General features: G+C 40.4%; 1 protein-coding gene across 2 annotated transcripts in view; it reads right to left on the bottom strand.

Moving 5' to 3' along the window:
* LOC122664099 (DENN domain and WD repeat-containing protein SCD1) overlaps window positions 1-13,475 on the bottom strand; it is a 149,869-nt gene that overhangs the window by 55,274 nt on the left and 81,120 nt on the right. For both annotated transcript variants that reach the window (XM_043859789.1, XM_043859788.1), the window contains exons 11-14: window positions 2,906-3,101; window positions 2,688-2,817; window positions 2,427-2,490; window positions 2,290-2,334 (exon numbers count right to left, since the gene is read on the bottom strand). In XM_043859789.1, coding sequence (XP_043715724.1) covers window positions 2,290-2,334; window positions 2,427-2,490; window positions 2,688-2,817; window positions 2,906-3,101 — 435 coding nt within the window. The remainder of the gene's footprint in view (window positions 1-2,289; window positions 2,335-2,426; window positions 2,491-2,687; window positions 2,818-2,905; window positions 3,102-13,475) is intronic.

The raw sequence follows: 13,475 nt of genomic DNA, 5'->3' as shown, positions 1-13,475 counted from the left end.
CAATTTGTTTTGGATTTTGGATGGTTTTATTTTTTAGACTTTTCTTCACTCTAAGTATTTGAATGTTTAAGCTTTAATGATTACTTAATTTTGGCATTTTACTATTTTAGGTTATGTTATGTTTTGTTTTATTGAGTATTGATTGACAGGGTCACATAAGTAGAAATATAGTGGATGACCTTAGGGCCTGCTGCCTAGGCACTCAATATGGCATCACAGAGGTAAGTGTACTAATTTACCAACCCTTTATTCTTTATATTTAATAATTTATAATGTTGTTTGATTCTTTGATATTTATATTTCATTATTTTCATATGCTATATTGCATTATTGCTATGATAATATGATGAACTTAGTTTGTTAATTTATTTTTTGATGAATATCTTGCATTGGTTTGACTCTTTAGTATTTATTTGGCAAAGAAGTAGAATTATATAATTTTTAATATGCTATTTGTGCCAAATAAAATGGTTATATAATAAAACAGAACACTAGAACGCTTTGTTCGCCAAGGCGCCGCCTTGCGGTCGCCCTATCGCCAAGGCGCTTAGGAAGGCCCTCACACGCCGTGGTCGCCTTGCCGCCTTGATAACTATGTTGCTGCTGAGTTGATGTGGCTTCGGTCCTCTCTTAGAAACGGGTTTTCCTGTTCCTACTCCTATGAAGATGTTTTGTGATAATCAAACTGCTACCTATATTGCTAGTAACCCAGTTTTCCATGAGAGGATAAAACACATTGGGGTTGATTGTCATTTTGTTCGAGATGCTGTGATGAAGAAGCTGATCGAAACTCCATTTGTTTCCTACTCAGATCAGCTGGCTGATATGTTTACGAAGTCCTTGTTTACTCCTAGTTTCTGGTTGAGTTGTAACAAGCTGAGCATGGGTGATGGATATAGGCTCCAGCTTGAGGGGGTGTTGAGAAACTAGGGGTAGTACGGTCTTTTGGGTTTAGTTTTATTATTTTCTATGCAGGTGTACTTTTGTCAATTCTTTGTAACTTATTGGTTATATAATAATAGTTTCTGCCCATGATCTGGTTATTCAGTTTTCCAGGTCGTGGGCCGCCTCTCTTGGTCTGTGACTTCTTCTCTTCTTTCTCTTTTTCTGTCTTATTTCTTCATCATCTTTCCTAGGTCTGATCACTAGTCTTGGGATTGTAACATATCTGATTGTTCAGAGGTTTGGAGGAATGTAGAAACAAATAGTTGAACCCACGGTCAAATGTTTGAATTTTGATAGATGATGGGGCAATTATGTTGTTGAGGCTTGACAATTGGAACCTTCTGTAATTTGATCAAAAGAATTGCACACAGAAACAACCACGACACTGGTATGAATAGAATGACAAAAGTTGCAGATATTATTCATGGAGTTGTGTGGCATCCAGGACCACCAATTTCTCGTAGTTTAATTGAGCACAGTGCCACAGACTGATTTGGAGGACAATAGTAGAAAACCAAGGGGCAGTGGTCAGTGGAGACAAGGTAGTTTGGGCTGCTACATCTTTAGGGTCTTTCTCCTCAGCCACAGCTTGGGATTTGGTTTGTCACAGGTCTCCCAAGGTTCAGTGGCATGGAATTGTTTGGTTTTTAAATGGAATACACTCTGACATAGTTTCATTCTTGGAAAGCCTTAACCAAAACATTGCCTACACAGTCATTCTTGATGATAAGCGCATCATTACCTCTTCCAGTTGCTGCTTATGTTGGAATAGCAGAGATGTGGACAACTTATTCCTCTCTTGTCCATTTCCTTATCTGTTTGGGAAGGTTCGGTGAGGATATGCTGTCCTAGAAGCAGAAGAATCAGATCATTCAAAGGAGAATGGAATTGGACTAGATGCACTTTTAAAGGGAATGTCGTTACAGATTCAGTGGGTAAGCTGGTGTTCTGTGATGCCATATATAACATTGGATGGAGAGGAATATGAGGTGTCAGAATAGATCTCGAACAATCAAACAGAATTTCTAACAAGGTCCAGAATCGATTTGGCGATCAAGTTGCAGCTTGCCGTGATTCTCCATTTAATACACATTTGGTGCGATCTTGGGGTTTTCAAGTCCACTTATTTCTGAACCCAGGGAGATTACTTATGTTTTCTTCATTTCTTTTCCTCCTTCCTTCTGATTCCCCTTTTGTAGAGCTTTGGTCTTTGTATATCTGGTTGCATTTTGATTCATCTTTCTAACAAATTTATAGGGAAGGGAGGAGAGGGCAGGGTGAAGATGCCCATTTGCCTAAAAAACCTCTTACACTCAACAATTACTACAGTGAAAAGAGCCGCACCTGCAACTTCACTTTAATGTCCAGAACCATCCTCTCTCGTTCAGCCTGTAAATTATAACAACTTGCTTAGGACTACTCAAAGTATCATATATATACGGGATTATCGAGTCACCATGATGCTAGTAAGCTGTACTTACCGCTCTCGACCTTGGACTAAGACTTCCCGCCTTTGGGTCTTTACCAGGATCCACAGAAGGTGAGCTAGAAAAATTAGAGAGAGTTAACAAAATTTTAGGGGACAGAAAGAAAGTGTATTAACATTTGCACAGCTTTGTATACAGAGAGTAGAAGGGAAGAATCAGTTGATATAATTTTCAGTCTTCAGATATAAAACACCACAATAATTTCTAATTGAAAAACATATGTATTGTGCAAGCAACATGTTTTTTCATTCATACCTAGGATTATATCTTCCAGCATATTCCAAAGCTCCACTTGCTGCTGCAAGAATTGATTTCCTCTTTTCCTCTTGCTCTTCTGTTCTAATGTTTGAAGGAAATCTGTCATAACAGTACTTGGCACCTGAACCTGATGGAGATGAGAATTTGAGCATTGACATAATACACATAAAGAATGTGAACCAAACAGTTCTAATAAACAAATACAGTAATAACACCTGCTATTCCAACACCAGGATCTGATATGGTTACGATCTCAGGTTCTGCCAAAGGAAATGGAAGAATCGACATAGGATTTTGACCTCTCCCACATGCATCTTGTAACTTGTCTAAAAGATTGTTATTGCTTTCATCTGAACCAATACCTCTCTCCAAATAATCCAGGAAGCCATGAGAGTCTAAGAACTGTGTGATCTGTTGGAAGATGAAATAAGAAGTATTCTCAGTCCAAGTATGGTTGCGGTTAATGTCCCAGTACCATAAAATACAGAAGGCAAAGAGATCTCTAGATCAGAAGTACGAAAAAAAAAACAACTGCAGTTATGTTTTATGCTAAAAACAATGGAAAAATGGGAAAGAAGCATTTCAAAAGAGAAACCCTTAAATTCAGCTCAGTTCAGAAGATCTAAGGAACAATTAACCCCCTGGAGTGGCAGACTTAATAAATTTTCTGGTGCTTGAGAAAGTCTAGACTACAGGTAACTTAAAGAGGAGACTAGTATTAACAGACATGCCCTCAGTGAAAAAAGTGCATGAGGATCCAATAGTCTTTTCCTCATACAGGGGGTAACAATACGTATTTTGGGAAATTGTCTAACCTTATATCAAGTATCTTGCATATGCCTACAGACAATTTATTGGCATTCTTACTTCAGTACCCCAAGGATTTCAAGAGGAAAAAGAACATGCTTTTCAAACACAACGCCATTTTATATTTACAGGAATTTGGAAGGAAACAGATGAACGAACTTTGCTGGCAAAAGCCAAGACATAATGAATTTGCACAGCCATTGCATCCCACATTTAGATTGCACTTCTTGTTTCAAATATGTCTGTTAAAGGTTACTCATGATAGAGGACGTGTCCCTATTGTGAGTTATGTTGAATTGTAGAGTTTAGGTATGTTTATGTCTCTTTTAGTTTCCTTTGTAATTACTCTTAGGCAGTCTTAGTCTTGTCCAGTGTATACTCCTACAAGGAGTCTATCTGGTTTGCTATTATAAGTAAAGAATGATAGACACGATAGTCACACAAGCTGAATCTATTGTGGTTCAGCACATCCTCTCTCCCGTTGTTCTCTCCCTCTCTCTTCTCTCCTCTATCTTCACAAGCGTAGGTACTGGTTTCAGGTCCTGGTTTCATTACATGGTATCAAAGCTGTAAACAGTACTTGCCTTCTCCTTAAAAATTGTTTTGAGATTCGTATAGGTTTTCTAGCTTGTGGTGTACAGCCACCAAGGCTGTCCATTCCTATTTGGGAAGCCCTAGGTGATAGGAGAAGAAGAACCAGGGTTTCAATGAAGATTGATATATGTGTATGATGAATCGTACCGCTACTACTGCCGATCAAAGAACTGATAAACTATTGATGGTGTTTTATTGCTGATTGAAGATTTATTTGCTTCACATGGTTGCTTCGATTGGAGATATTTCCTGTGAATTTTTTGTTTCGATTGCTGCTGTATCAATGCCGCTACTGGTGTTTTGTTTCGTAAACTATTGCTGATCGAAGGCGTCTGTTGCTACGGCTTCTTTGCTGTTTTATTTCGTAACTTGATGCTCTGCTACTAGCGATGGCTCTGGTTTTCATGGTTCTCGGTTGTTGGCATCTTTGTTTCTCGAAAGAGTTTTGCTGGTTTTCGTGCTTAAGGAAGAACACAACCCCCCTTATCATGACAGCCACTAACCATAATGTACCGCGGTAAATATCTTAGAGTACCTCTGACCTCCTCTGACCTTTCTGACAATTAAACAAACCTCCCCTGCATTTCTGACAATTACTCAAACCTCCCCTACTTTTCAAACTTGGTTTCAAGTAGCCCCAGTCCGTTAGTATTTAAGGTTAGTTAACGGCTAAATTTGGAAAACGAAGTAAACCTGACAATTATACCTATTTTTCCCTGTAGGAAGTTACCCTATTGCCATTAATGAATAGCTAAGTCAAATCCCAATCCCATCATCACCTTCTACCACCCAAAACCTCTCAACTCAACCTTAACCTGCAAATCCCATTATAATCTTCAAGCTCACAAAGAAACATTAAATGTTGTTTCACAAAGCAAACACGAGTTGTATTCCATGATTGATCCCTTCTACTGCTGCAATTGGTAGCTCTCAAACTCTTCCAGAAATGTTAAAACATTAAATGATGTTCGCTCATTGTATCCTTATTTTGAAGTAAATTTGTGAATTCAGCCTCTCAAAGTTATAGTTATTTCTAGAATTGGCAGATTGCAAAGTCTCAAAGTTTAGTACCCCACCTTAAGAATAAAATTAAAGAGATAAAAGGGTCTGCATCTCAATTGATTTGGAAGATTCAAATGTCTGATTTACTTTTTATTGTATTATGTAATTGATTAGGTTTCTCTAAACTGATTCAGTTTTTCCAGTCCACCCTTTCACTTTTATGGAGTTAGAAAAGCTCATAATACCCCCTGTGAAACCTTTTTTATTGTTACAATCTTCTTCTATTTTAGTATCATCCCGAGTTGTTGGAATTATATGTTGAATCATCTAACAACCATTTGAATTATCCACGCATTTAATGTTTAACATTTCTGGTAGCTCCAACCTGGTGGAATTTCATGGTTTAACATTTCTGGAAGAGTTTAGTTGGGACTTTGGAGAAATTGGAGGCTTATCGAAGGTGGGGTTTTTCTGAGAATTAGATTTTCTTGGCATTTAGGGGGGTTGCAGAGGGGTGGGGGCAGGTGGGTTTGCAGGTGGAAGAAGAAGAAGAAAAGGGAAAGGGTGCGTTGATGTTGGTCCTTTATACATAAGGGCATTTTGGTCACAGCAAGTTTTTTACTAAAACCGTTAACAGACTGGGGCTAAGTGAAACCAAGTTTGAAAAGTAGGGGAGGTTTGAGTAATTGTCAGAAACACAGGGGAGGTTCGCTGAATTGTCAGAAAGGTCAGGGGAGATTAGAGTAATTTACTCAATATCTTAATACTCTCCCTTAAGCTGGGATCAAAGTTTATTAATGATGCCCTTCACTGCTACTGCAGAATGCCATCGGTTTGCTGCTGGGAGGAGGGAGGTCTCAGATGAGGCTAACAGAGAGACAGGATGCTTGAAACAAATCTTCTTCGGTTGTTTGAATCTGTACAGATCTTCGAGTGGCATCCTGCTCCACTGCAAAACTTGCACCAAGCAGCAGCGTCGTTCCAGTTGTTGAGCACTCGAGAGCCCTAACAATGGTGTATTTGATGGCAAACCATCTTCAAAATCTCAATTCAAGCATCGGGAAAACCTGTGCAGGCATCTCTGTTTAAAATATGTATTTGAGGGTTCTTTAGCGTTAACAAGAGCCTTTCTGATGTGCTGGGTCTTTTATCGTCAGAACAGCAATGATGTCCATCATTATATATATCTACAGCTCTGCAGACAGGGTTATTCCAGCTGAATCTATGGAATCCTTCATAGAGGAGCAGTAAGGGCTGGCCGTGAGGTCAGGGCTTTGCAAGTTGCAACTGTCTCCACTGATTCGCTTTCACCGGATTTCTGCCTTTTCTCTCTTTTTGTTGGTTGCCTGGTTATCCCCTCGACCTCTTGTTAGGTTTCTGCTGGTTCCATGGTTTGGTTCCATGGTTATCGCCTCTTCTTTCCGTGGTCTTGACCCCTTTCCCTGGTTTGGTTTATAGGTTGCAAGGTTGAAGTAATTGATGGGCTTGCTGGTTGCATGACTGTCAAGGAGAAGAAGACAGTCACGTTACCTTTTTATTAAGTACTTCTTTCCTTGTCCTTTATTTTATTATTTGAGTTTCCATTTATGCCCCTCCCATCTTCTATTACCCTCCTTTGTCTTTATTTTACTTCCCATTCCAAGTTTACCCTTTGGCTTTGTCTTGGGCTTATAATTGGATTTCAACCATAGTTGTCATGGCGTGGCGCCATGGCGTCCTGGTGCTGGAGAAGCATGCATGGCGACCTACGCCATGGCGTCCCTCTTTGATTTCTTCTTCCTGTCTCTCTTTCCCTCTTCGATTTCTTCTTTATTTCTTCTTTCCCTCTTCGATTTCTTCTTCCTGTCTCTCTTTCCCTCTTCAATTTCTTCTTCCTGTCTCTCTGTCTCTATTTTGCAACTAAGAAGTCGCCAGAACTGATTCCAAGAATTAAATACTCCTTGTTTAGTTGATTTCGGTGATGAGTTCTTGCTGGAATTGATAGAACATGATGTGGTGATGCTTTGCCTGAAGGTTTAGACTGGACCGAGAAGAGTTGAAGGAGTTATCTCCTTCGTACTGCGCTGTTTTCTGTCCCAGGCTGAAGTCGTAAGGTTGAAGACAACCATAAATCCATAATCCGATCGTGGGTTATTACAAACCCTTATTTTTGCCTTTTTCCTAAAGTACCATTCTCTTCTTTTATTCCCCTTTGCCCATACTTTACACATCCCTCCAAGTTTACCCTTAGTCATTAAATCAAAACCCTTTTATGCCCTTTCTTAGATTCTGCTTAATTACAAGATTGCCATCCTTAAAACTTGAGAAACAATAGAGAAAAAGTAAAACATGGCTTGAGTATACATCTATTAAAACATTCAAAATAGAGAAAATAAAAAATAAAACATGGTCGATGTCGATATATCAATGTGACACCCCTCCACCAACTTGGATCGCCGTGACGCCGTGACAACTATGATTTCAACTAAATTACACCCATGTCATTCCCTTTCTAACTTTGAGATATTTGCAGTTCTGCCATTCCTTCTCTTTTATCAACCCAAGAGCCCCTTGAACATTATGGTTAATTACCAAATTATCATTCCCTCATTAGGATTGAGTATCTATTGTAATTTATGGGCCCATAGTACCCACTTTAATGTCTTGGGGACCCCTAGATCACATCAGTTTGGGGTTGCATTTTTAGTTAGATTGGTACTTCCATGGTGTGATAATTGCTATTGCTATTAATGGAGATTATTGTTAGAGTTACTAGAATTTATGTTCTAGGGGTACTTTAGGAACTGGACTTTATCTAGTTCCCTTATATTGTAATTTTTCTTTTTTTACTTTTTTACCTTTTACCTCCCTAGAGGGGTTGGATGTAATATGTTTAGAGTTGTTAGTTGAGTAATGTAAGTGCTGAGAGAATCATCTCACACACAAGCATTACAACCGAACTCTTCTCCCTCCTTCTCTCTTGTCTTCCTGTTCTTCTCCTTCAACTTCCTCTCTTTCTATCACTTACATCTATAACATAAAAATCAACTTGGTATCAGAGCATACAGGTTTGAGAGTCGTATTTCCCTTTTCCTGCTCTGTTTTTTCTCTCACTTTGGGATCCATTATGCCCTAAGATTCCAAAGAAGAGACCTCTATGTGAAACAACTATTTAGGTGTTGAAGGAGTATGGAATAGGTTCTTTATAACCTATTTAGATGTTTGAAGTCAGCCTTTGAGCTCTATTGAAGCTCTCTTGAAGATATGAAGCTGTTTTGAAGACTTGAAGCTGCTCCTAGCTTTTCCGCCAGTCAACAGTTGCAGGTCTAAGTTCTCTCTCCTTCGGCATGTGTTTGGTCTTATGGATGGACCATTAAAATCGCCCAAGGGTGCTGGTTATGCCCCTGCTGTTCCTTTTTAGCTGCTTGAAGAAGTTCCTTGAGTTTAGCTCAGTTTCGTGAAACCTAACAGGGTAAAGCTGATTCCTGTTTCACTTTTTCTCTTACATTTGGTCTGCAATATATGGCTTTTTGATTAAAACCATACTATGGACAGTCTTGGCAGTATATTTTGAGTTTGCTTGAGTTGATATTGTTTCTTGGAGAGAACTAAGGTGGATTTTACCTTAGTTTGTGGTGTTTTTTCTTCCCTGCTGGATATTTTCTTTGTGTGGGACTGCATATTTGGATTGATTGTGTACTCCCCATCTTATTTTGATACCTGAGTTGTATGGTCAAGTGCCATTTTCCTTACACTATGGGTGAGTCTGATGTCTCCGGGCTTGGTTCGGCTGATTCACAGCCCACTCTAGCAGCTCCTCAGTTGGTTTATGAGAGCACACATCTACAAATTTCTTTTGTGAAGCTTGATGGCACTAATTACTTGGACTGAACACACTCTGTGAAGCTTTCCCTTAGGAGCAAAGGGAAACGTGGGTACATTACAGGTGCTATTAAAGCCCCAGAGCCTGGTTCACCTACCTATGAAAAATGGGAGACTGAAAATTCTACAGTTATGACATGGTTAATCTTCTCCATGAAGCCAGAGATTGGGAGAAGGTTTATAAGGAAAGACACTGCCAAGACTATCTGGGATAGTGTCTCCCAGACCTTTGATAGAGTGGGTGACTCTGCCAAAGTCTATCAACTTCACCAAAAAATTAACTCAATGAGGCAGGGTGACAGGACTATTTCTGAGTACTAAAATGCTTTTCTTAGACTTTTGGAGGAGTATGGCCACTACAGGGAACTTCAATTGACCAACCTAGAGGATGAAGCAAAGGTGTATCGGACTCTTGAAAAGGAGCGTGTCTTCACTTTACTTGGTGGTCTGAACCTGACTATGAGCCAATTAGGCTCCAGATTTTAGGCCGGTCCCACTTTCCATCCCTTAGTGAGGTTTGTAGTCACTTATAGAGTGAGGAGACTCGGTGTGTTGCTATGGAGCCAACACCAGTATCATCTCTTGAGAGGTCAGCTCTCAATTCAAATTCTTTTCGAGACACCCGTGGAGGTGGTAGAGGCCAAGGGCCTAACCGTGAGGCAGATAGAGCAGTGGAGACAGTTGGTGCCAATGGAGTTGGTAGAGACAGGTTTAAATGTGACCATTATGTGAGGACTGGGCACACCAAGGAAAGATGCTGGCCTCTCCATGGTCGTCCTCCTGGCACACGAGGTCATGGTGGCCATAGAGGGGGAGCTAGAGCACACTCTGTGATGACTGAGACAGATGCTATACAAGATGACTCCACTTTGGCAGATGCAGTGTTTCGCAAGGTCATGTCACAACTAAGCACATTTGCTGCACCTACAGTGGCCAGCTCTTCTTCATCCTCAGCCTTGTAGATCTCCACCTCAGCTTCTACTGCAGCCCAGTCTTGGGTCATTAATTCTGGTGCCACTGACCACATGACTGGTACGTCCCATTATTATGATTCCTATACCATTTGCTCTGGTAAGGATAAGGTTAGGGTAGCTGACGGCTCCCTTTCCTCCATATCTGGTAAGGGCAGTATCCTTGTTACATCATCTATTTCCCTTACTTCCGTTCTTCATGTCCCTAACCTTACACTTAATCTTTTATCTGTGAGTCACTTGACTAAATCTCTGAACTGTTGTGTCACATTTTTTCCTTCTCACTGTCTTTTTCAGGATTTGGTGGCGAAGAGGATTATTGGTAGTGGACGTGAGGAGCAAGGCCTTTACCTTTTTTATCCTTTTTTGCCCACAGCTCAGTCTTATGTGTGTGGACGTAATGATAGTAGTTCTGTGGAGTCTGTTATGCTATGGCATCATCGTCTTGGCCATCCATCTTTTGTTGTAATGAGGAAACAGTTGCCTCACTTATTTTCTTCTACTGCTTCTTCTCATGTTTTTCAATGTGAACCATGTATGTTTGCCAAACATTGTCGTTCTTCTTATCCATATCATGGAAATAGAACTGCTGCTCCTTTCCATATTGTGCATACTGATGTTTGGGGACCTTCCCCTACTACCTCTCTATTTGGCTATCGTTACTTTGTGTCATTTGTTGATGATTTTTCTCTTATTACTTGGACTGTTCTTATGAAACATAAAAGTGATGTACGATGCATTTCAGAATTTTTATCAGATGATTCTTACTCAGTTTGATACTCGAATCAAAATTGTTCGGTCTGATAAAGGAGGAGAATACATGTTTGGTGGCCTCCAAGCCCTCTTTACTAATAATGGCATTATCCATCAGCTCACGTGTGTTGACACACCCCAACAAAATGGGGTTGCTGAGAGGAAAATCGCCATTTATTGGAGGTCACCCGTAGTCTCTTGTTTGGCATGCATGTTCCCAAGACCTTCTGGTCTGCCGCTTTTCTCACGGCTTCCTTTCTCATTAATCGCATGCCTACCAAACTTCTTGATTTCTAATCTCCCTCAGAAATCCTATCTCCACAAGTTTCTGCTTTCTCTCTTCCTCCTAAAGCCTTTGACTGTGTTTGTTATGTACATGATAACAAATCACATCGTACTAAACTTGATCCCAAAGCTCTTAAGTGTCTCTTTCTTGGGTACTCTTCTACTACCAAAGGTTACAAGTGCAATCACCCATCTTCTCGCAGGTGCCTCACCTCCAAAGATGTCACTTTCCTTGAGTCTGTTCCTTTCTTTGCACCATCTCAGCATCCTCTTTAGGGGGAGAATTGTGGAAGTGAACAGGCAGCTGATTTCCTTCATTATCCTCTACCTATCTCTCCCTTTATGCTTGATATTGGAAAGCACAGGGCTGTGGATGTGGATGTGAATACAGATTTGGTTGCTGACAATAGTTCTGGTAAGGAGAAGGATTACCATATTAAATACAAGAGAGGTTAAGGCTTGCATAATGAAGGAAAGAAGACCGACCAAGAGTCCTCTTTGGATCCAAATCCACATCCTGAGATTCATTCCCCATCAGGTGACATTCCTTCTACTCCATCTGACTTAGACCTTCCTATTGCTGTTAGAAAAGGGAAAAGAGCTTGTACTAATCCTATAACCCAATTTGTTTCCTATGATGCTCTTTCTCCTACAGGTCTTGCCTTTATTGCTGCTCTCTCTACTGCTTCTATTCCTAAGAATGTTATCAATGCTATGTCTGACCCAAAGTAGAGACAAGCTATGTCTGAGGAGATGATGGCACTTGAGAAGAATGGTACTTGGTAATTGGTGGATCTTCCAAGGGGACGTGTCCCAGTTGGGTGATGGGTCTATACAATCAAGTATAAATCTGATGGTACTGTAAAGATATACAAAGCAAGGTTTGTGGCCAAGGGGTACAGTCAAGTCTATGGAATTGACTATCAGGAGACATTCACTCTTGTGGCTAAGCATAACTCTATAAGAGTTCTTTTATCATTGGCTGCCAATAAGGATTGGCCTTTATATCAGTTGGATGTGAAGAATGCCTTTCTTTATGGCGACTTGGAAGAGGAAATGTACATGCAAACCCCTCCAGGCTTCAAATTGCCTTCAGCTGAAGGGAAAGTGTGCCTCCTCAAGAAGGCATTATATGGCCTCAAACAGTGACCAAAGGCATGGTTTGAGCGCTTCCGGCAAGCTATTCTGAAGAATGGATATTCCCAGAGCCAAGCTAACCGCACCCTCTTTATCAAGCGGGGTACTATCACAGCCCTCATTGTCTATGTTGATGATATTGTGGTCACTGGAGATGATGCAACTGAGATAGATAAACTGAAAAACTACTTGGCTCAACAGTTTGAAATCAAAGATCTGGGTCCCTTGAGGTACTTCTAAGGAATTGAAGTATCCAGGACCAAGAGAGGAATCAACATATGTCAACAGAAGTTTGTTCTTGATTTGTTGATAGAGACAGGGATGTTAGGATGTAAACCAGTAAATTCTCCTATTGAGCAGAATCACAAACTAGAAGAAGATTGTGGTCCTTCTCTCGTTGATGCGGGAAAGTACGAGAGACTAGTGGGGAAGCTTATCTACCTCTCTATGACTTGTCCAGATATCTCTTATATAGTGGGAGTGGTAAGCCAATTTCTGCATGCCCACAAGAGTGGTCACTTGGATGCTATATCGCATCCTCAGATATTTGAAGTCTTCTCCTGGGAAAGGACTGTTGTATGCCAAGCACAATCACTTGAGAGTGGAAGGTTCACTGATGCTGACTGGGCTGGATCCATCACAGACAGGAGATCTACCTCTGGTTATTGTACATTTGTGGGAGGAAATTTAGTCACATGGAGGAGCAAAAAACAACCTGTTGTGGCTAGATCTAGTGCAGAGGCAAAATTTAGAGCTATGGCTCATGGAGTATGTGAACTCATTTGGTTGAAACGATTAATTCAAGAATTGGGGTTTGGCACTAAAGGTCCTATGAGGCTCTACTATGATAACAAGGCAGCTATCAGTATTGCTCACAATCCAGTGCAACATGACAGGACAAAACACATTGAAGTAGACCAACACTTCATCAAGGAGAAGATAGACTCTGGCTGTATTTGCACTCCTTTTGTGAAGACTGGTGATCAACTGGCAGACATTTTCAGCAAGGCACTTGCCTCTCTTCAGTTTGATACTCTCCTATGCAAGCTGAGAATGCATGACATTTATTCTCCAACTTGAGGAGGAGTGTTAGAGTTATTAGAATTTATGTTCTAGGGGTACTTTAGGAACTAGACTTTATCTAGTTCCCTTATATTGTAATTTTTCCTTTTTTACCTTTTTACCTTTTACCTCCCTAGAGGGGTTGGATGTAATATGTTTAGGGTTTTAGTTGAGTAATATAGGTGTGGAGAGAATCATCTCACACACAAGCATTACAACCGAACTCTTCTCCCTCCTTCTCTCTTGTCTTCTTGTTCTTCTCCTTTTTCCCTCTTTCTCCTTCAACTTCCTCTCTTTCTATCACTTACATCTA

Source organism: Telopea speciosissima, chromosome 6 (genome assembly GCF_018873765.1).
Source record: "Telopea speciosissima isolate NSW1024214 ecotype Mountain lineage chromosome 6, Tspe_v1, whole genome shotgun sequence".
Classification (NCBI taxonomy): domain Eukaryota; kingdom Viridiplantae; phylum Streptophyta; class Magnoliopsida; order Proteales; family Proteaceae; genus Telopea; species Telopea speciosissima.
This window is presented reverse-complemented; position numbering and strand designations above follow the sequence as displayed.